The following is a 23274-nucleotide window of genomic DNA, read 5'->3' on the forward strand; positions in this document are numbered from 1 at the left end:
TAATGTCTTTCCTCTCCTTAACTGTCCACGGGTTAGTGACTACAGCTGGTTTTACTACACATTCCTAGTTCAGACTCATTCAGGTCTCTGTAGATCTGTACCTTTGACAACTACTTTGGGAAAAATGATTAAGCTCACCAACATTAAATTATGTTCTTGTCACTGTATTCTGGAGCTGTTGAGGCTTTTTTGTCTGTTTTCCAGGCCCTTTCTTTTAATTCCATAGGAAGTCTCAGTGAGCCAGCAGTTCAGTCTCATGGTCTGACATGGTTAAATGGTCATTTCGTAGCTAGCCCAGAGCTGTGAGGCTTGTCTCCACTCCAAAATTCTTAGGAAATACACACAAAATTTTGCTTTTGATTCTTTACATGCTGTCAGGCAGGAAACGGGCTATCATAATGGATCAAAGCCCCGAGCTATGCAGAAAACACGCATGGTCAGGGCCAAGGCTGCTCGGCACACTGCTCCGTTTCCCCACCCACCACTGCCCTTTTCATCTACAATTTATTTTGTTTTCCTGGATCTACATTAAATACCTAACTCTCACATTCTACGCTCAGACTGAAGAATGTTTTCTTGTCTGAACGGAGGTTCTTGCCTTACCCTTCTCCGACGACTCCTCGGCTCGCCTCTGGTGGAGACCGCCCGCTCGCAGCACCTGCACCCACCCACCGAGTGTCAGAAGCCAGCTCCCCCAGCCCTGGCTCAGTGAGCAAAGAAAAAGCCCTGCGCCAAAACACAACATTCAGTCTTTTGTTAAAGGACCTTTGCTCTCAAAATTAATACCTAAAATGTAGTTTCATACATTTGGCTTTCTCACTTAAAAAAAAAACACAACTGTTCAGTTAAGCAAGAAGAGATCAGAGCGCAAGATCCCCACACGAGCACTCCCAGCAGGGGTTTGAAGAACCCCTCCACTTTCCTCCTCTACTACCTGCAATTCGCCTCTCAGTCTAAAGCGATGAGACACCCATGCCCTTCGTAAAAAGGCTGAATTAGGGGAGACATTTCCATCTGCCTTTCCTACAGCTTAGAGCCTTTTAACGGAATTCCTGGTTTAAAACTGGGTATAGTGGCGGTATTTTCTAATCCCAGGACTTGGGGGGCTCAAACAGAAAGATCACAAGTTCAAAGCCAGTCTTGACTACACAGGAAGACCCAGCTATCCCCTGCCAAAACCAAGAACTCACACTTTAAGTCTTCTCTCTCTAATCTGCCTTCATTCTGAACACACGCATGTCCCTCTGCTCTAAAGTCTCATCACTGGTTTTACACTGCCTAAGGCATTAAGGCCACACACCTCTTCAAACTTTGTCCCAATCTAGTCCCATGTTCCTCACAGTCTCATTTTCCATTAAGGAAGGAGAAAGAAAGGGAAAAAGAGATGAGAAAGGGAAAACAGGAGGAAGAGAAGGGGAAACAAAGAGAAAAAGAGAGGCCAGGCATCTGTGTTCAGAACTTTAATAGTTTCTAGAAATACAAAAATTAACAAAACATGTTTCAAGAGATCATTCTAGTGAATGAGAGACAGCACTAAAACTATCATATACAGTAATAAAGACAAAAGGGGTGGGTTCTTTCTGGTAAAGGTGGTTGCTGGGAAGTGAATCCTACAGTGCTCTATGGGAGACCAGTGGTTCTCAGCCCTGGTTGCTATTGAGAAGCTTCATTAAAACACTGATAATGAGGGCTGGAGAGATTGCTTAGTGGCTAAGGCACTTGCCTGCGAAGCCTGAGAACTTATGTTCAAATCTGCAGGTACCACAGAGCCAGACACAGTAAGCACATAATGCTGCAATGTGCCACAGGGGGTGCACACACCTGGGGTCCACTCACAGCAGCTGAAGGCCCTGGTGTACCCATTCTCTTTCCCTTCCTGCCTCTTTATCTCTCCCCCCAAAAGAAATAATAATAACAAAAATATTGACAATCAGGCTGTAGAGACAGCTCAGTGGTTAAAGAAGCATGCTTGCAAAGGCAGAAGGCCAGGTGCCGTTCCACAGCACCCGCATAAAGATGGACAAAGTGCATCTGGAGTTTGTTAGCAGTTGGCAAGAGGCCCTGGCAAGCTCATACACACACACTTTCTCTCTCACCTCTGTCAAATAAATAAAAATACTTGTTTGAAAAATATTGATAATGAGGCCCCTTTATAAATCACTTAATTCAAAAACCCTAAAGAATAACTTATGTACTAATGTATTTTAGAAACTCCATCTGACGGCAATGAGGAGGCAGGGTTGAGATCATTATGTAATGAAGTCATCTAAAGAAGGCACTTTCTGTCTGTTCTCGTGACATACATCTTCATAATCACCGCACGAGAAACACACTGAACTATCTGTTCAGTAAATGTTAGAAGAAAGGAGGAAGAAAGAAAAAGATGGCTTCATATTATTTAACAAATAAATAAATTAAAGGAAGCTTTGTATTCTCAATTTATAGAAGGAAGGATGAGGGATTTGGGGTTTGCATAACCAGAAACTAAAATTATCAGCTACAGAAAATAAATAAAATCTTATTACTACAGAGGCCACTGTATGCATTAGGAGTCAGAATATTTTCATCATTCGAAAATCTTATATTTGTCCCAATGAGGTACATTTGAGCATGCTAAAATGCCCATCACACAACATATTTTAATTAATGGGATGAGATAAGTGGGATCTTCGCCAAACATAGGTAAGGAGAATTGAAACAAATTCAGAAAATATTCTAGGCAGATTAATAGCAGGTTCTCTGTAAAATGGTATCAGACAGAATTACATGATGCGATCTAGAAAATTATACTCACATTCCCTAGTCAGACTAAGAGAATCTAGAACGCATTAATTAATGTAGAAATGTTAAAAATCTGACAAAAAGAAGAAAAGGGCTGGAGAAATGGCTAAAGCAGTTAAGGTGCTCGCCTACAAAGCCAAAGGACCTTGGTTTGATTCCCCAGGACCCACATAAGCCAGATGTACAAGGTGGTGCATGTGTCTGCAGTGTGCTTGCAGTGGCTGGAGGCCCCGACACACCCATTCTCTCTCACTCTCTAATAAATAAATAACAAGGTTAACAGAAAGAAGAACACTTGGAGGTGGAGAGATGGCTCAGCGGGTGTGGCACCTGCCGCGCAGGCTGAGTCTGGATCCACGGCGCCCAGGGAGGTGCCGGGCTGGTGAGACGCACTCGCGTCCTAGTGCCCTGAGCCCGCGCGGGATCCAGCAGTCAGGTGGGCAAAGCCTGGTTCAGTGACAGAGCCTATCAACTAAGGCAGACAGCACCTGAGGAAGACAGCTGACACTGACCTGCGGCCCAGGCGCGCGCAGAGAGTGCGAGAGAGAGAGAGAGAGAGAGAGAGAGAGAGGGGGGGGGGGGGGCGGCAGCCAGCAGGAGCTGCGGTGAGCTCGTGCAATCCCAGCTCCCCAAAGGCAAGATAAAGGATGGAGACATAAGAAATTCTTGAGAGCCTGCAGACCAGCTAGCCTGGCAAAAAGAAATCAAGCAAGCAAGCTGAGTGACGACGAGGACAAGGCCCTTCTCCCACAAGGTGGATGGCGAAACCAGCACCCAGAAGTTACCCTCACCTCCATGCAAGTGCCAGGGGGCACGCAGCTGCACGCACAGTTACACAGGTGCGCACACACACACCATGCACATACCAAAAAGTGCATGTTTCCTGTAACTCCAGTAAAGCTTCACTGAAACCATGGACTGCGAATCCATTTTCCCCCAAATAAGTTCCATTCGTGTCACCATTAAGACGTATGCTGTAATTCACTTTGTGACACTCATCCTTACAAAGTGTGCAATGCAGATGCATGAAATAGAACCACAGAATTGTGCATCTCAAACCATTAAGTTATTTTAGAGAAACCTACTTAGTAGGGCTTCTCATCCCTGTCCTGGGAAACCTGTGCCTTTATCTTTGCCTGTTCTGGTTTGTTTACATGGAACCACATAATATGGTTTCACTAAGCATAATGCTTTCAGGATATTTTTTGGCATGTGTATGTGGTGTGGTGTATGCATAGTGTAGTTACACGTGTGTGCACATGCATGTGGAGTTCAGAAGAGAACGTCAGGTGTCCTCCCCTATCCCTCTTCTACTCAAGCTGCCATCTTCAGTCAGACTAGCTGACCAACCAGTAAGTGCCAGCAATTTTGCGGGCTGCCCAGTACAGGACTGGAGTGAAGGCATCTATGACCACCCCAGCTGCCCATGTGGGAGCTGGGGATTGAGCTCAGATGGCCTCGGGCCATCTGCTTGTGTGCCCAGTACTTTTATCCACTGCGTCATTTCCCCAGCCCTTAAGTATAATGTTTGCTAGGCCACATCTTGATAGTCCGCTATACAAGTATACCACAATACCTTAATTATTTAATAATAATTTATTGTGGTACACTGTGTTAACCATAGGGCATCTGAGGATGAAAAAGATCTTATTTTTCAGAAATTCAGAATGTTTCACAATCTAGTAGGTACAAGAAAAGAATAGTAGGCAGACTGACAACCAATTGCACACAGGCTTTGGAGTAAGTAACTGGGGGTGGAGGGACAGGCGTGAGAGTCAGGGAGAGCCTGGTGCTGTGTCAGGAGTCTGGATGTGACACTCCACTCAAGGAAGAAACGAGCTTGCCACCATATTCTTCTTTCTTATCCTCCAGTGCCTCCAGAGAGAACACCATGAGCGTGCATAACCACACCCACCGCAAGACAGTGAAGTGCTACAGCGCTCCTCACAGCCACGGCCACAAGCACTCCCTGAAAATCTGGTCATGAAGCGATGACTCCTCTACACATTTTAAATGTCTATGTATACATTAAGATATTCTAGCACGGAGGCAATCTCTCTAGGAACAAAAGCAGCAGCAGTCACTTCTGAACCTCTTCAGGGGACTGCCTGCTCAATGAGCAAACGGGACAGCTGCAACAAAGTGAAGTGATGTGTCTAGAAGGGCGTGAGCAGTCGCCAGTTTCAGTGACGAGCATGGGAAAGGAAGTGGACGTGGGGGCCACTGATGGACGATGCAGCAGCCTGAGAAGAACGATGAGGAAGGTCACAGGCAGCAGTATTGGATGAAGAAGCTGGTGTGGTAATAAGTGCTAAGTAACTGCATGTGTCAAACATAATGCCAGAGCTACACCACACTCACTTTTCTCAACTACAGTCTTCGTAGCATTTTATGTTTACAAAAAAAAAAAAAAAAATCCCCCAAACTTAAAGAAAGCAACAACCAAGGCAGAAGCAGAATTCTACCACCCACCTTTAGCTGCGAAGGACATAAGCACGCTGTGCTACACTGCCGTCTTCATTGGGCTGTCCTTAGGACTACACTTAAATTCACATACAACCCATTATCTAAATATTTTTGTTTAAAAACATTCAGGTAGCAAGACAAATTATATCTTGAAATAGACTAAAAGCCAACACACTTAACTTCTACAGTCAAAACTGAGATGGACAGTAGGAGTGATGGTGTGTTGTGGTATGTTCATGGGGCGTGTAAATGTATGTGCCTGATACACACATGTCCTTGGTGACTTACAAACATGTTTCCTTGAGATGGAACCTTCAGCTGCTTCTGATGGTCAGAGTGGCCAGTCAGAAGCATCTGTGGTCTGAGAGACAATTCAGCAGTCTGAGTGCTTGCCTCACAAGCATGAGCCGGAGACTGACCGAGTTCGAGTCTCGGCATCCACACATAAAGCTGGGCATGGCCATACATGTTTGTAGCCCCAGTTCTGTGAGGAGCAGAGGGCACAGAATCGCTGGGGCTCACTAGTTACTTAGCCACTCTGACCATCAAAATGCCAGCTTCAGAGGTAGCTAAAGATTCCATCTCAAGGAAACATGTTTGTAAGTCACCAAGGACATGTGACCTCCACACTCATGTGTATAAGGCACATGCATTTACATGCTCCATGAACATGCCACACAACACACAATCACACCTACTACGCAAACACATAGGAAAAAAAGAAAATATTCACACGCAAATTTTTCTTAGTTTGCAAGACAGAAAATAAGCATTTTTGAAAGAAATTATTTAATGAGTGGAATGAACTAAAATGGGTAACATGTATTAAAATTTAGTAATCTAAGTAACTTTCATATTCACTCCAAAGCAGACTCAAAATACATCCTAAAAGTAAAAGAATTTTGAACACTTTGAACACAGAATTCCAACTAAAGGGAAATATCAGAGAATAACTGAACCTCAGTATTATTCCTATTAGTAAGAACATAATTATCAGAAACTATTTAGAGGACTTTTAACTTAACTGTCTCACTACAATTTACCATGAAATTTAACAATTTCATGTACTGAAGGACAATAATTGGTTAGTAATGAAGTAAGCTTTTGGTGATACTGTGGGGAAAGGAAGGTGCACTTAATAATTAAAAGTAAGGAAAACAGGTTAATTCACAGCCTATCTTTATTTCAAGTAACAAGACCGTGTGTTGGCACCCATGCACAAGCACCAGCAGGGTGGGCGCCGTCAAGGCAGCTAGCGAGGCCCGCCCCTCTCACCGCAAGCTAGGAAGCGGCAGCAGGCAAAACAGCTCCTCAAATGACCGTTTCTTGCTTTTTAGAGCCAATGTCAAATACTTTTAAATAACTTTCACCAATTTAACTTCTAAGTCAATTTCTTTTATTAAGAAAATGATACTAGGCTTTTGAGATTACAGTTAATGGAGCTATTTCTGCCTGCCTGCGCTTGAGAACTCACCACATGTTCAAAACTTTCTGGCAGCTATACACAGAAGAAGAAGAAAAAAAAAAAAAAGAGTGAGGGATGGGGAAGATGGGGGGGGGAGAGACAAAGAGAGAGATCTCATCAGAAACAGCCCACAATAAAATAATCACATTTTTTTCATGCATAATTTTTCCAGAAGCATTACTATAATTTACATTTTGAAAAACTAATGTAAAAATAATAGGAAAGCATGCAGTATTCTACAAAACTATTTGTGCGTACAGGAAAAAAATAATGAACAATAATAGTATAGGAATAATTACATGCAATGTTCCTAAATACTGAAATTAGAAATTGAGCAGTTCTTAAGTAATTTTTGAATTCCAGAAATCTTTATGAGATAGCACTATTTTACTTAGTGATTCAAATAATTAAGTACACCACTTATTTGCGTGCACCTATTCTCTGAAAAGCCATTCTAAAACTCTTGCATATAACTAAATCTCAACAAGTCACTCATAAGCAAAGCAAATACATACTTGGTTTCATCCATCACCTCGACTTCGGTCGGGGCTGTGATGGGGGCGTTAGAACGCCCTGCAGTGGGGTCATCTGTGTTTAACTCTCCATTTGTAGAACTTACAACCTGTTTCATGGAAGACAAAAAAGAATGTGTATCATATGCACACATACCTGCAGAATTATAGTAAAGAAAGACTAAAATATTTAAAGTAGACAGTTAATAAGAATTCAACACAATTAGTAGGTAGTTATTTGAAATTAAGTACAATAATAAGTCTACACCTTACTAAAGATCTAAGTCATCCAATAATGTTCTTTTGGCTTATTTCCCTTCTGCCTTAACTTATCTGTCTTCTAGCTCTTTTCCCCTGACTCTGAAAGCCAATGCCCACACTGAAGACTCTCTCCAGGGGCCTCACTGTGCCCCCATCTTCTTTGTTACACTGATGCACCCTGAATTACTTCCTTGAAACTTTAACACTGCTCCATCCAGTAGATTCTTCACTTACTGGTAATCACAGTAAGGCCTCCATCTCTCGTTGTCCATTTAAACAACTAGCGTCACCACTCATTCACCTACGTGTTCAAACCCCAACTGTAGGGTCGCTATGACTCTCCTTTAAGTCCTACATCAAGACAGCAAGGAGGCCCTATCAAACCCCAAACGTTTCCCTTATCAAACCCCCAAATGTTTCCCTATCTGATCAGTCTTACTGCTTCTATTATTACTAGGACTCCAGTCCAAGGAACCTGTGACCTCTTACAAGAGCAAAACTCTATTAACTGGCCTGCTTTTACTTTTTTTTATGCTGGCACGTGGGAATGCCGCTGCTGTTTATTTTATTTTATTTTAGAAAGAGAGGAGAGACAGAATTGGTGTGCCAGGTTCTCAGCCACTGTAGATGAACTCCAGGCGCTTATGCCACCTAGTGGGCATGTGTAACTTGCACTTGCCTCACCTTTGTCCATCTGGCTTATGTGGGATCTGGAGAGTCGAACATGCATCCTTAGGCTTTGCAGGCAAGCGCCTTAACCACTAAGCCATCTCTCCAGCCTGCTTTTACTTTTATTACAAGTAAGACACATAATCTACACAGCAACCACAGAGCTCATTTTAAGATAGAAATCAGACTGAGGATAATTCTCTACTTAAACCTCTATGCCACTTGCTTCTGATTTGACTTTCAATAAAAATATGCATTCCTTGGCCCAACACGACAAAGTTCTATGTAACACAATGCCTGCTTCACCAATCTCCTACAACTAACACCTTATGCTCACCATCCTTTATCAATGTCAAGCTTATGTCCTTAGCATTATCTATTGATACTGGCTGGATTTTTCTCCTTACTGGCTGTCTTCTTATTCTTCAGAGACTCAGAAAGCATTATCTATGATGTCTTCCATTGTACATCATAAAATTTCCATGCAGACACCATTTTATGCAATACATTATTCTTCCATTCTTTGCATAGCATCTATTAGTATGTTTTATTTGTTTACATAATTATGCTTAGCATTCTGGCTCCACTAACATAACAAATCTTGCCCTGTACCTAGCACCGAATACACACTCTATACATCAAAATGAATTAATGCAGCCACAAATGAACAGAATTCTACACTTTTAAGGTAAAGATAAGAAAACGTGTGATTTCTCTGAAGTCTCTTGTTGGTTAATCCAACAATTTCACCATTTTTTTCTATTTTTTTCCAAATTTCATTCCTCCTGCAGTTAATGTTTTTCATTCATTTGTTACTTAATACTTTGTAATTTTTCTCTGCCTTTTCTTCAAAATTCTGAGACTTTTCTCCAAAGTATCTAGTAAGTCCTAGAAAATATATTCCGTAGGCTTTGACCATTCCTTTTTTTCCTACACATTTCTGTATCTCTTGGCATCAACTGGTCACCCTGGACGAAGATGGATATCCCTCAAACTGGCTATACCACTACCAACTATGTAGCCCTAACAATGGCACTGGTATAAACCTCAGTGTCCTCAAGTACGAAATGGAAAACGTCATCACCTATTTAACAGTGTTGCCATAAGGCTGCAATGGGATCAGCAAAATACAGCTAGAGATCAGTCAGTGATAGCCATCATCACGACTATGAGTCTCATCTACAGTCTTGGTTTCAACTGTCATCTGTACATAAAAGGTTCCCGAAACCACATCTTCAACTAAAGGTTGGTACTTCAACATCAGTATTTCCAAAACTAAATCTATAGTACCCCTGTTAGTTCATTACTTCTATTTCCCATTTTAGTTAAAACCTTACCAGCTTCCCTGATTTCCAAGCTCAGAATGTACTCATCTCTGATATGCTCCTTTCCTTGTCTAACCTCTTGATAAGAAATCACACATACATGCACGCACACACACCCAGAGTGAATAGCTGACTGCCATGTCCCTTGTGGAACAAGCACTTAGAAAGGGACACTGCATTTGGGTTTGTGCCTAAAGTGAGAACAATGCAGAATGCCTAATCAGCTTCAGACGTATTTTAAGGAAAAGCATGTGGGACATTCATTTTCCTCATTATCATTCTACCAAGCTCTTTATGTCTCACTTTTTCTTTCTGAAATTCTTTGAAATAATGATTTCTTCTAATTATTGAATATGATTTTGTTTTTAGAATTGAGAAGCGTCAAATCTCTGCGCTGAATAGAGAGACAGGCATCTTCTTACTCACGACGTCCTTCTGTTTGGCGAGCACAGTGCTTTGCGCGCAGCAGACAAGGCATCTGTCCACTGAGCGCAGCACTCAGAAGGCGTCCTCCGTCCTGCGGCGCACCGCTCCCACAAAGCCCCTCCGACCGACTGGCAGCTCGTCTCCTATGTCTCACCTAAACTCAAGTAGCATAACTGAAAGTTTCAGTCAGGTAGTCTTCTAATTCCAACAACAGCACGTCTGTATTTTCTAGCAATGACTACTATGAGCATGTTGAGGACTGAGACCGAATCTTGTGCAACCCAGGATGGCCTCGAGCTCAAGACGCAGCCAAGGTGGGCCTGACTTCTGCTCCTCCTGCCGTCAACTCCTGAGTGCTCGTACTCCAGGTATGCCGCCACCACACACCATTTTCTATGAGGCTGGGGATCAAACCCAGGTTTAAGGTATGCGAGGCAAGCACTTTATCCAAATGCGCTTCAACCTCAACCTCAAATACGTTGTAATGAAATAATCTGATTTACTTCAGTTCATGGAGAAAGACTTCCCATGCCCTAATTTAATGAAATGTTCCTAAACCTATCATAGCCAGTTTACCAGAACTAAACCCGAAGGAACTACCGTCTTCTGTCTGGAGCTTCCGCGTGGCTCCCCACACTTCCCAGGCAGAAGTCAGTAGGCGGGCAGCCAGCACTGCAGCATGACAGGGCCATGGCCACCAGTCACGCAGTCAGAAAGAAGACCGGCTGCGCAGACCGCTGTCGCTTGTCGTTGTAAAGACTCACCACAAAGGGGAAACTAGGGCTTAACAGTATAAGTAATACATCATTATATTCCCAGAAGCCCAAAGAGTCAACCAAGCAAATGTATTTCCAAAAGTTCCGTAAGCCAAATTCAAAAAATTTATTTAAATATATTTAAAATGGCATTTCTGGCATGATTACCTAGACTAGAAGACAAACCTCTCTAAAATAGTAGTGTTCATTGGGGTATTTTTTTAGACTATAAAAGTGACATTCTGATGTGTGACAATTCAGAAAAAAATTCAAGATTTTATAGGCTTATTATTATTCTTAAAAACATTTCTTTGGCATTACAAGTTGGAAAAGAAACAGTGTAGTTTAGAAAGGTGCATGTAGAGGGCACAGCAAGGAAAGTAAACCGCAGGAACAGTTGACAGACGGCCACCAAACTAACAGTCTCACGGCAAAGACAATCACATCCCTGCAGTCAACTGCCTTTTGGGTGGGGAAGTACTTTTAAGACAAGATTTTGCTACAAAGACCAGGCTGGCCTCAAATTATTCTCCTGCCTCAGCCTCCCAAGTGCCAAAACTGCAGGCATGTGCCAACATGTCTAGCTTATAAGCAGTAGTTTTAAACGTGAATTAATACATTTCCCCAGAGATAATGGACTTGTATAAATGACTTACACTACTAGTATCTCCCCAGAAACCTATTCTTAAAAGGAACACTAAAAGGACAGGGAGCTGGCCCAGCTGGAAACAAGCCTGCCACATTAAGCACAGGGGCCTGAGCTCAGATCCCCACACCCACATCAAATACCAGGTATGAGGCATGCTCCTGTAACCCCAACCTCCAGGAGGCAGTGTATTGTTGGGGGCAGCCTTATGGGTATTATAGCCAGTTTCTCCTTGCCAGTGTTTGGCACACTCTCTTGCCCCTGTTATTCACCTGATGTTGGTGAGGAGGTGGTAACCACCCTCTGCTCATGCCAGCATTTCCCCCTGCCATCATGGAACTTCCCCTCAAGTATGTAAGCCAAAATAAAGCCTTTTTTCCCCACAAGCTGCTCTTGATTGGGTGATTTCTGCCAACAATACAAACCTGATTGCAACAGTAAAGTTGATAACAGAAGTGGAGTTACTGATAGACAACCAACTGTGTGGCTTTGAACTTGTGGAGCTGATTTTCAAGACGAATATAGAAGGATTTGAAACTTTGGCCTAATAGACAACTTGCAGTGCTCTAAATGCAGCTTGATCATTCTGGTCAGAGTTGAAAGACCTGAATGCACTAAAAACTAAGGAGTGTGAGGTCTGGCTTATAAGGGAGAGAAAGAGCATGGTCTGGACTAGGCTAGAAACAGTTTGTGTGAGAGGCTTGCTGTTATGCTCGTGTCCTGAGAATGTACAGGGCTGCTCTGCACAAAAATGGACTGATGTGAGCAAAGGGATATGGCACAGAAATGAAATCTCTGGGCTAAAACTTCTTCTGCCCATTCAGCTGCAATTTTATGAGATTATAAACGTTGAGATTGGGCCAGCTAACCTGCACTGGGACAACAGAAAGAATGCAGTGTTTTTGAAGGGTCCTCAATGCTGAAGGAGTGTCTATTCTTCAAAGTCAGCTTTATTCCCCCCTGGATTAACAAACTGGCATCCTACCTGGTAGTAAAGAGTACAAGAAATGCAGGAAACAGAGGGTCATCAGATTTGCAACATGGTCTTGTCATTTGGAAATGGCCCTGGATAGTGTGAAGTAGTGTGCTGGATGCCTACATGGAGACCAGATGCAGGTGATGTCCACCATCTGCTCATGCCATCGTTTTCTCCTGCCATCATGGAGCTTCCCCTCGAGGCTGTAAGCCAAACTAAAGCCTTTTTTCCCACAAGCTGCTCTTGGTTGAGTGATTTCTGCCAGCAATGCGAACATGACTACAACACTAACCTATACATTTGATCTGTTGTACAATAATTTTAAAAAGCCAGAGAGTTCAAGTTTAAACTCTGCTACTCAGTTTCTATTTTTAAAAACATAGAGCTGAAACTACAAATATCTGTATAATCTTCTGTAAGTCAAAAATATCAAGATATTCCATCTTGGTATGTTAGTGCTAAATAGCTTAGAATGCTTGACGTTCTCAACTGAGAACAATTATTAGCCCCAAGGTAAAGACAGAAGTGATGAGGCCATAAGGGCTCCTTCTCAGGTACTGCTGTGGCTGAGTGTGCTGGTCAGGGTTAGAGGCCTTGTCTAACACGCATCAAGCCAGGGCTTCAATCTCTAGCACTAAGGAAAGAAAACAAACCTCAGGTAACTATAAATATGGTTTCGGAGTCTCTTAAATCTTCTTTATCACATAGTCTTCATATCTCCTGACATATTTGAAGCTCTGTTCAGAAGATAGTTTAATATCTCTTGCATAAAGATTATCAAGGCAAATGCCTTTCTTATTTTGCTTCACTAGTTTAAAAAAGGGTTTTGTTTTTTTTTTTATATTGGCAGGGGTGGGAGAGGTGCCGCCTGTGTAGCTCAGTGGTAGATATCTGCCCCACATACATGAATCCCAAATCTGATCCCCAGCAAGGCAAAAAGGAACACCAAACTGCTGTCTGCTCTTTCCTTTCGTACCTGCTCCTATATAAGACCATGAGCACTAAGAAGGAACTTAGAAACATGTATACATGCATTCAAGCAAACATTTGTTATGCAAATTGAATGCAATTGTTCAGTTAGCTTTTCCAATGATATGTAATGAGGTGATAGAAAATTTTACAATTCAAGCATCGCTGCCTGTGTCCTTTACTCTTCTAACATAAAACTATTCAAACATTTCTACTATGTACTACTAAAAGTTCCACAGACTTGACTATTCTATAAAGTTAGCTACATAACTTAAATTTCCTTTAACTTTTTAATGGTGTTTGCATGAGAGCTTATATTACCTAACTATGCAATGATTTTAGAATTTAAATAAAGAACAAAACTTTTAATACAGATTCAGCTGATTAAATACATATAAATAAAATGCAAAACTGATCAGCTATAATTGAAAATGTTCAAGTAAAAGATGTGAAAGAAAAATCAAACTTAAAAGATTCTAAAATATGGGCCGGAGAGATGGCTTAGCGGCTAAGGGCTTGCCTGTGAAGCCTAAAGACCCCGGTTCGAGGCTCGATTCCCCAGGATACATGTTAGCCAGATGCACAAGGGGGCACATGCATCTGGAGTTCATTTGCAGTGGCTGGCGTGCCCATCCTCTCCCTCCCTCCCTCTCTCCCCCCCCCCTCTTTCTCTCTGTCTGTCCCTCTCAAATAAATAAATAGAAATTTTTAAAAAGATTCTAAAATAAAAAGGACTAAGATTATCTCAATTACTTAAAATCAGCATTAAAATTACCTTAATTAGACATTTTGAAAGGCACAGGAGAGTAAATAATCTTTCCCTATTTCTAAAATATATACAAATACTTACAATTTAGAGAACAGAATAGCAGAAGATATAGTAGCTATAGTAGTTACTAAGTGAATAAAAGAGGATAAGTTAAATAAATCATAAATGGAGAAGTGCTTCGAATTTGTGTAAAAAAATCTGTGCAATTTATTGAGGGGAGTACTTAATAAATATATATTATAGTATTTATTTTTCATGTATCTTTGATAAGTACAAACAGAGCCATGTTTATTTGACTAATTAAAGTTTAATCTGAGTACTGACAATAAAAAGTAATAAGATATCTAAAAAAGAAATTTGAAGGCAGCAGAATCAATGAAAGATGAAAAGTTCTAAAAAGTTATATTATTTAAAGCTCTAAAATTTAGTTTATTATTTTAAAACAAAGCTTCACAGATATTTAAAGTTATACAGTTACTTTTTCTAACCTGCTGTGAGTGTGATTTTAACACTGCTGCATATACTCACAAAAATGAACAAAGGAAAAATTTTAAGTTTCCTTGGTGGTCTTTCTGGACCATCTCAACTTTGGCTTTTGGTTAAGTAACAAAGGAATAGAATTATTGATAAAATTTAGCAACAAGCTTTCCATATGGGAATAAAAACATGCCATGAGTTCAAAAAAAAGAAAAGGTTAGTTGTATAAATTTGGGGAATAATCACTCATGCAAAAATCAGAAAATACCTGTACCGAGCCACCATGTCTGTCTGCTGCAAGGTGAGCTCCCAAATGGTGGGGATTTGCCTGCTGGGAGTCCCAAGCTGCCCTGTGGTCTGCCGACTGCCATTTATTTAATGCATGTGGCATGCATGGAAGAAGAAAAACCCAATATGTTAAACATCTCATCCTTATAATATACAAAACAAATGTATAAAAGGAAATCTAAAACACCCTTACTATTCTGAATCGTGAGTGCAGCCATTTATCCTGAAGAGGAAAAATGGATTCTAAATTGCTACACTGTGTAACGACCACCAACCAAAATAATTTAAAACTGTAAAATTTTAGAATTAAAAGGACTTTGAAGGTCACAATCCACAACTAAATTCATCGATGAAATTAGCAAAGAAACAGGGGAGTAAAATGGTGGTGCAGGAAAGTATCTCAAATAAGAAATATGCCACAAAACCACCCACTATGTTCTAACAGTACTAGTCCCCCAATGATTTTTCCAGGTGGAACTATTTTAAGTCATAATTTATACAAATCCTTAAAACAAAAGGGCCTTGAAAATTTTTCTCTCCTGTTTTTTACTGTCTCTACTAGAAGAGTAAGAAAACAAAAGTTCTTAGAAAAGTAAAAAGCACTATGAGACTATAACAAGAATTTTTTAAAGTAAGTCCACACTATGAATCTCTGTGTGTCCTTGATTTGTTTTTAAGTTTGTGTCAAATTAAAGAGCCTTCTTCTGTAAAATAGAATAAAAACTGGATGTTTCAGGTCCTGTGGTAAATCCACATGGCCATAAGCACAAGCCATTATTCTCAGTAGAACTGAGTGGCTTCTGAGTAGGAATCAATTTCCATATTTTAGGAACATGTCGTCAGCTCTAAAAAAGAGAAAGGAAAGTTCCTGAAGTTCAGTTCAGCATGAGCGACGTGCAGCACCTCACTAATGAAGACACTGGAACACTCAACACTTCCCTGAAGTCACAGACAACCCACGAGCACAGGCAGGACTCTAACTCAGAGCCAACTGCTCTTACAATAATGCTAGCCAGCACCTTGCCATCTTTACACCCTCTCAAGTCTTCAAGTGCTCTTCTTTCTTGCTCAAAGGCAAGAGAATCTTGACACAAGTGTCGAGCACATTGGGCCAGCTGGGACCTAAGCACAAGGTGGCCAGAGTTACCGTTTAGGGAAGAGATGTAAGTAGCTGACATGGGCAAATTTCTGGCACTAAGTTTCTTAAATTAAATTGCATAATGCAAAATTATATACTCTATGACATGAAGTACGGCATCAAGGCAGTTATGATGACTCTGTCTCTTGACTGAACCCTCTAACTTCATAACCAGAGCTATCTGATGTGTAGCTTGCCTTTAAATAAATCAGATAAAAACAAACCTAAAACTAAAATGAACAAGATGCCAAAGTTCGGACAAATAGCTGGGGCCACTTGCAACATTCTGATGTCCTAGAACTTGGTAAGAAAGTAGTAAAAACTACGTAACATAAATACACCTAGCTGTGGAATCCCCTGAACTTCTGCCATTAACTCCATTCTTTGGGTCGTTATGAAGTGTTTGGCCATTTCAAAGAATTTAACACTTTTCCTCAGGATTGAGAGCTTTCGGTTTCTTATAAAATTTAAACTTTTCACTGATACACTTATATTTAAGGAGAGGTTTTTCTAGATACACGTATTTCTATAATATTCAAATTCAATAAATAAACCTATATACTAAAGGACTTACTAAAACACATACACACAAACACACACACACACACACACACATCCTATATTTAAACAAGAACTATACAAATAGTTCCTGCCCTCAAAGAGCATACAGTCTAAATAAATATATTGGAAATATGTAGAAAGTTATTAAAGGCTCACGATATGTAAATTATCATTTAGTTCAAGAGTAAAGGAAGTTTCACTTATCATAATATCCAACAGAGAAGTTTAGAGAATACTAATTGCTAACCTTGTTTCAAATACACACAAAAAATTAACTCTAGCTTAGAAAGCATAAACTTTAAGTCTCAACTTCCAAGTCATATTTTCCTACATATATATATATATATATATATATATATATAGAGAGAGAGAGAGAGAGAGAGAGAGAGAGAGAGAGAGAGAGAGAGTCAGATTATTCAAGCTGTCAATTATACCTTATATTTGAATTGATTTAGGAGACTTCCAAATTTCAAAAACATCTTTTTAAATTAATTGTACTGCACCGTAACATTGTTAAATATTCCCCAAAGTACAGCATTTTGTCTGGTATGCAGTTTTTCTCACACAGCGTTCTGTCCTTTAACTTTTATTATGTTTTAATCCTCACTTGGACTTTGATGGAAGAGGTAAAATAAAAAAGATCATTTGTTTTCTCCAAAAGAGATTACAGCCAAAAGTTCTGAGATACTCTAACTTAAAGAAATAGCAAAACCTGCAAGTCAACCATGTCTTTCACAAAGCTTCCTTTTTCAAAAAGAAGAAAAGATGACAATATTAATCAATGTTTTCAACAGTTGCCCATTCATTCTGTCCCCCAGGAAACATGAGTAGGTGGTCTTCAGTGGGTATTCTTCTACGTCCTCTCTGAACTTGCTCTCTGATCTATGCTAAGTGGGTTGGTTGGTGTTTCTTTTCTCTTCTCTTCTCCCCACTCCTCTTCTTGTTTGTAGTTTGAATCGTTCGCTCCCCTGAAATACTCATCTAAAAACTGCCTTTCTAGAGATCTTTAAAGTATCTACACGGACGACACAAGGTACAGCTGTTCTACTTCAAATACTTGTGCAGTTACTGCAGAAACCCTGAGTAACCCCAGCCTCAAGAGCGGAGATGTGCTAAAAGCTTGACAGATTCTGGAAGTCAACTTTCATTATTTCTGCTTTATAGGAGAGAAAACTCAGGCTTTGAGACATTAACTCAGACAAAGTCAAACCCTATACACGCTTGTCTGATTCTAGAGACTGAGCTTTTAAAACACCACACACTGGAAATGAGTGGTCACTCACCTCAAAAATCACTGTCTTTTTTACTATTATATTTCTAAAGAAATGTATAGGAATTAGCAGAAACTTGGAAAAAATAATTTACGGAACTAAACTATTTTTTTAAAAGACCATGAGCTATTATAAATTCATTCTAATAAGGCAGAGATGGTGGCACACACCTTTAATCCCAACACTCAGGAGGCAGAGGTAGGAGGACTGCTGTGAGTTCAAGGCCACCCTGAGACTACATAGTGAATTCCAGGTCAGCCTGAGCTAGAGTGAAGCCCTACCACAGAAAAAATAATAAATAAAAAAAATAACCAAACATTTCCATTCTAAAGAACATAAATACTGCTCACTTTCCACTAATTTATACTATTTTAACTAATTTATACCATTATATTATACTATTTTATGTTATACTATAATTTATACTACTAATAATTTATACTATTTTAACTAATTTATACTATTAATTAGAAATTTTAAATTATTTCAAAACTAATAGTGAAGACCAGCAGAAACAGTTTGCCGAAAATACAAATCCTTTCAATGCTTTCACAGGCATATGATTTTCTCACTGAACAAAAAGGTAGAAATGTAGAAACATGTGGAGGCATTTCATATGTAAAAAGGTACATTTCCATGTAGGAACAAGTAGTGGCATTTCATATGTAAAAAGGTATGTTTCCATGTAGAAACAAATGGAGACATTTCATATGTAAAAAGATACGTTTCCATGTAGAAACAAGTGGAAGTTATTTGATATGTAAAAGGTACATTACCATATATAAACAAGTGAAGGCATTTCATATGTAAAAAGATACATGTCCATGTAGAAACAAATGGAGGTATTTCATATGTAAAAGGTACATTTCCATGCAGAAACAAGTGGAGACATTTCATATATAAAAAGGTACGTTTCCATGTAGAAATAAATGGAAGCATTTCATATGTAAAAAGGGCATCAAACCTGATTTTTGGACTGCTGCACCTTATCTCTGTGCTGATGTGCATCTCTGTTTGACGACAGAGCAGGATCCTGTTGAATGGCACCCACTGGAGTAGGCTATAATAGAGAGTAATAATTAGTATTGTAATATCCTACTTTAGAAATTAACAATCATTTCCTTACCTGAATAAAAAAGCAAAAGGATGCTAAATAAATTAAGGCTTTATTCTCAAACTATGTTGATAAACTAGCAATTAATGTTAATAAAGCAAAGAGAACATACGTATTTTTGAAATTGCTTTTAAGACATTTAAACACTTTTTGAAGTATGAACTTTTCTATGTATAGAAAGGCCTTCTAATGTTCACATATTTGATTTTTTTTTTTTTTTGAGGCAAGCACAACAGTCAGAGAGAACCGGCGTGCCAGGGCCTCCACTGTTGTAACTGAACTCCAGGCATGGGCCTAGTTTTGCGTCCATGCGCAACCTACACCATGTGTCATCTCGTCTGTCTGGCTAACGTGGGATCTGGAGAGTCAAACATGGGGACTTAGGCTTTGCAGGCAAGTGCCTTAACTGCTGAACCATCTTTCCATCCCTGAATTTACTTTTCAATGTCAAAAATAAAAATGTCGAGCCACACGAGGTGGGGCATGCCTTTAATCCCAGCACTCGGGAGGCAGAAGTAGGAGGATCGCCATGAGTTCAAGGCCACCCTGAGACCCTATAGTGAATTCCAGGTCAGCCTGGGCTAGAGTGAGACCCTACCTCGAAAAATAATAATAATAATTTAAAAATAAATAAATAAAATAAAAATGTTGTCATGCATGGTGGGGCACACCTTTTATCTCAGGACTTGGGAAGCACAGGTATAGGATCGCTGTGAGTTCGAGGCCAGCCTGAGACTACCTAGTGAATTTGAGGTCAATATGAGCAGATCCTACCTCAAAAAAAAAAAAAAAGTAAAGAATGTATTTATTGATGTATCTTACGTCCAAAGTTAATGAACAAATAGAAGTTAACAAAATTCAAGTGATACTTTTTTAAATTACTTATTTTTAATATTTTGACTCAGACGAGGCTTATAAAAATTCTTAATTTTTATTATAGTACTATTTAGTGAGCTAACTATGATAATATTACATAGAAATAGCATACCTGATATTAAACAGCAAGTTACGATAAAAAAATCCAAATTAACTCATCATTCTAAAAAGCAGGAAATGTAAATGTAGAATATTTATTTTTAAAAGTCTCAAAAGCAGGATAATGAATCCTTAAGAAAATCTGTTCTAAAAAATATTTGTTCTATACTCTTCAACTGAAGGATTCTGCACTATTAAATAAGATATTGTATGTAACTATATGTATGTATGTACTATAGAGCATACTCACCAACTGTTTACCAATCCAGTCATATTCATAATCAAACATATATCCCTTACGATCAAACAAGTCAGTAAAAAGTTTTCTTAGATAATCATAGTCTGGCTTTTCAAAAAAATCTAGCCTTCTTACATAACGAAGATATGTTGCCATTTCTTCTAGAAAAGAAACAAAAGTTACTGACTGCTCTCTTGAATAATGCTCAGTAACAAGGTACTTAAATGCCTGTGAATATACACTACAAGAAAAACAAAACTAATAAAATTACACTTCAACTTAAACTTTCTAAATTTAATTACGACAAAATAGAAAAGGAGAATAAAGAGAAGTTTAATCACTACTTTTTTACTATAAACTTACCACACTTATTTTATATTTATAAATAAACTATAAATTTTAAGATATATTGAACTATAACAGAGGTTGAATCAGCAGCTTAATGAGACATGATTATTTAATCACAAAGCATACTTGGTACATAGATTTAAAAATTATTTAAAATGTTGGGATTAATTTCTATGGAAGCATTTATACTTATTTTCAGGATTTCTTCTATAGTTAGCAACATATACTAACTAACGAATAGAGGATTCCAAGTTCTAACACTGGTCAACAGTAAATGGAGTATTCCACTACGTCTTCACTGACTGAAGTAGGAGATGGTATGTTACTAACAGAGACATGGCTGCTCTCTGTCCCTATTCCTTCACAGGCAGCTCAGTGCAACCCTGGTGTCCTGTGACTTTCCTCCCAGGGGACTTTCTCACTACTTCATTTTGTACCGAATTTCCTAGCTAATTCACTTTGACATTAGTATTTCCCCTGAAGATTTTTATGTAGGCTTCTTAATGACAGCCGACCAATCTGCCTACACCTAAACTGCTAGAGCTATTACCACTATCTGTTTAGTCCTCCATTACCGGATGGAAGAGCAAGAAAGAGAAACACATGCCAAAAGTGACAACCACTAAAACATTCCCTGGCAAGAGAGCTATCTATGCTGTAATCACGACAGCAATGACGCTGAGGGCAGCAGTGCACAGGAAAGCTGCTGAAAACTGCCTGAGCAGGACTGAGTCTTCCAGCAAGTCCATTTCTGTCGACACTGCACGTCGCTATGCAAATCACAAGGTTTGCATGACTACCACCACCTAGGTTTTGGTATCACAGGTCTGTAATCCTAGCTGCTCAGGAGGCTGAAATGGGAAGATTCCAAGCTGAGTCCTGTGGGACTTACAGGACAAGTCTGTGGCCAGTCTTAGCAAGCCTGTATCTCAAAGTATTAAAAATCATAGTAACCAAAAAATGAATCTTATTCCTTAACTATTTTGGAAATCTTAAGTAAATCTTTGTTCTTGTAACCAGAGTAAGCCACAGATATACCTGAATATAAAGTTATTTTCATAAATATATTCAGCTCACTAATATAAAATTAACCTAAAATGAACAGGGTGAGTAAAGATTTTGTGATAATTTGAAAATAAACTGAATGACACTTTGAACTTCTTCTTCTGTCCCTACAGTCCATGCTTTTAAAGTCACATTCATAAAGTGTTCACTTTTCTCACAGCATGAAAACAGTACTTATAATCTTAAGCATATTTTTAAATGTGTCATCATTCATTACCTGGAAAATTTTCACATAACACTTCTATTGGTGTAGCTCGCTTCGTATCTCCAATTTTCTGATACCTCTCTTTCAATGTGTCAGCCTGAAACAGAAAAAAAAAAAATTCTGAGAAGGTGCTAAATAATAAAGTTTGTGAGCTGAAACAAAGGGATTTTAGTACACATTAAGATTATATCAACTGGTGAGCTGGGGAGATGGTTCACTGGTCAAGGGTGCCTGTTTACAAAGCATGCCAGCCCACTTCAATTCCGCAGTACCCATGTACACAAAGATACAAAGTGCCATGTTCATTTAGAGTTCATTTGCAGTGGCAAGAGACCTTGGCATGCTTATACCCATATACACACATGTGCAAATTATAAATCTTTAAAAAATGATAATATATGTAAACTCCAATAAGGAAACACTAAAAATAATTACCTTCAAGCCTTGCCAAGGAAGACTGCCTCTCAGAAAGTACATGAACATGTGACCTAATGCTTCTAAATCATCTCTTCTACTTTGTTCTGAAACAGAAGACCAGCGATTCATCAAAGGCATGCTTTCCAAATGTGAAATACGTGAGCACAAAATACAGGCTACATATGTACAAATGACAAAATCATGTCTAAGTTGTTTTCACAAATAATCATACCTATTTTAAGTATGCTATTGCATACTTATTTATCTGTTTAGATACCTATATATGTGAAATAAATAAGGATAAAAGAAAAAGAATCCCATGGTCAAATAGAGGTACTGTCTACCAAAACTCCATCTTAAGATTCAGAACCTACCATAGTGAAGGTTCTTAACAGCAAAAAATGTTTAGCTTTATTTTTACCAAGAGCCCAACACTAAGGTAGACTTAAAACACACCCACCACAGCTCCAGGAATTGTGCAGAAAAGGGGGGCAAAGAATGTAAGAGGCAGAGTAGAAAGGAACGTGAGGAACTACCCCCCCCCCCCACAATGCCTGAGTGCTGCTCTCCCATCTCACAACCCACAACCCCAGGGTGAGTGCCAGCAATGCCACTGAGGAGCGCCCTAGCGGAATGGGGGCAGGGAGGAGGGAAATGGTGCTACCAACACATGCTTAGTTCATACAAAGTTTCTACTTAATACAATAAAGTTTAGCTTTATTTTAACCCTAAATTTCCTAAGGTTATACAAACATAAAATATCCATACCACATACTCTACACTTACAAAAAACTAAATTAGTACTGTAGACCACTTTGCTAATATTCGTGTTGGACATATACCAATGTAAATAACTCCTCCACTATTAAAAAAATGCTGTTATAACAAACTGTCACTTTCATATTGGTTTTCAGTAATTAAATGGGTAGCACGTATATGACTGGTAGTCACAAACTAAGGTTCAGTAAGATGGTTAAAAGAATTGTTAATTATTATATCTCAGTATTTTGTCACTGAAGATAAGCACAGACTTCTTGTTTCTTAAAATGCGGAAATGCTGACTGAAAATGGGAAGAGAAGCAATACTTTAAATAAGAGATCTGTGAGCTTGCGAAATGGCTCAAGTTAAAGGCCCGTACTCCTCCCAAGCCTATGGG

General features: G+C 39.3%; 1 protein-coding gene across 11 annotated transcripts in view; it reads right to left on the minus strand.

Annotated features, from left to right (window-relative positions):
- Csnk1g3 (casein kinase 1 gamma 3) overlaps window positions 1–23274 on the minus strand; it is an 84997-nt gene that overhangs the window by 4832 nt on the left and 56891 nt on the right. For 4 of the 11 annotated variants that reach the window (XM_045130780.1, XM_045130779.1, XM_045130782.1 and 1 more), the window contains exons 7-13: window positions 22136–22221; window positions 21713–21797; window positions 20095–20243; window positions 18720–18815; window positions 14766–14861; window positions 7228–7334; window positions 6722–6745 (exon numbers count right to left, since the gene is read on the minus strand). In XM_045130780.1, coding sequence (XP_044986715.1) covers window positions 6722–6745; window positions 7228–7334; window positions 14766–14861; window positions 18720–18815; window positions 20095–20243; window positions 21713–21797; window positions 22136–22221 — 643 coding nt within the window. The remainder of the gene's footprint in view (window positions 1–6721; window positions 6746–7227; window positions 7335–14765; window positions 14862–18719; window positions 18816–20094; window positions 20244–21712; window positions 21798–22135; window positions 22222–23274) is intronic. The other 7 variants (XM_004669184.2, XM_045130783.1, XM_004669186.2 and 4 more) reach the window with 7 other exon arrangements.

The sequence above is a fragment of the Jaculus jaculus genome, chromosome 12, assembly GCF_020740685.1.
Source record: "Jaculus jaculus isolate mJacJac1 chromosome 12, mJacJac1.mat.Y.cur, whole genome shotgun sequence".
Taxonomy (NCBI): Eukaryota; Metazoa; Chordata; class Mammalia; order Rodentia; family Dipodidae; genus Jaculus; species Jaculus jaculus.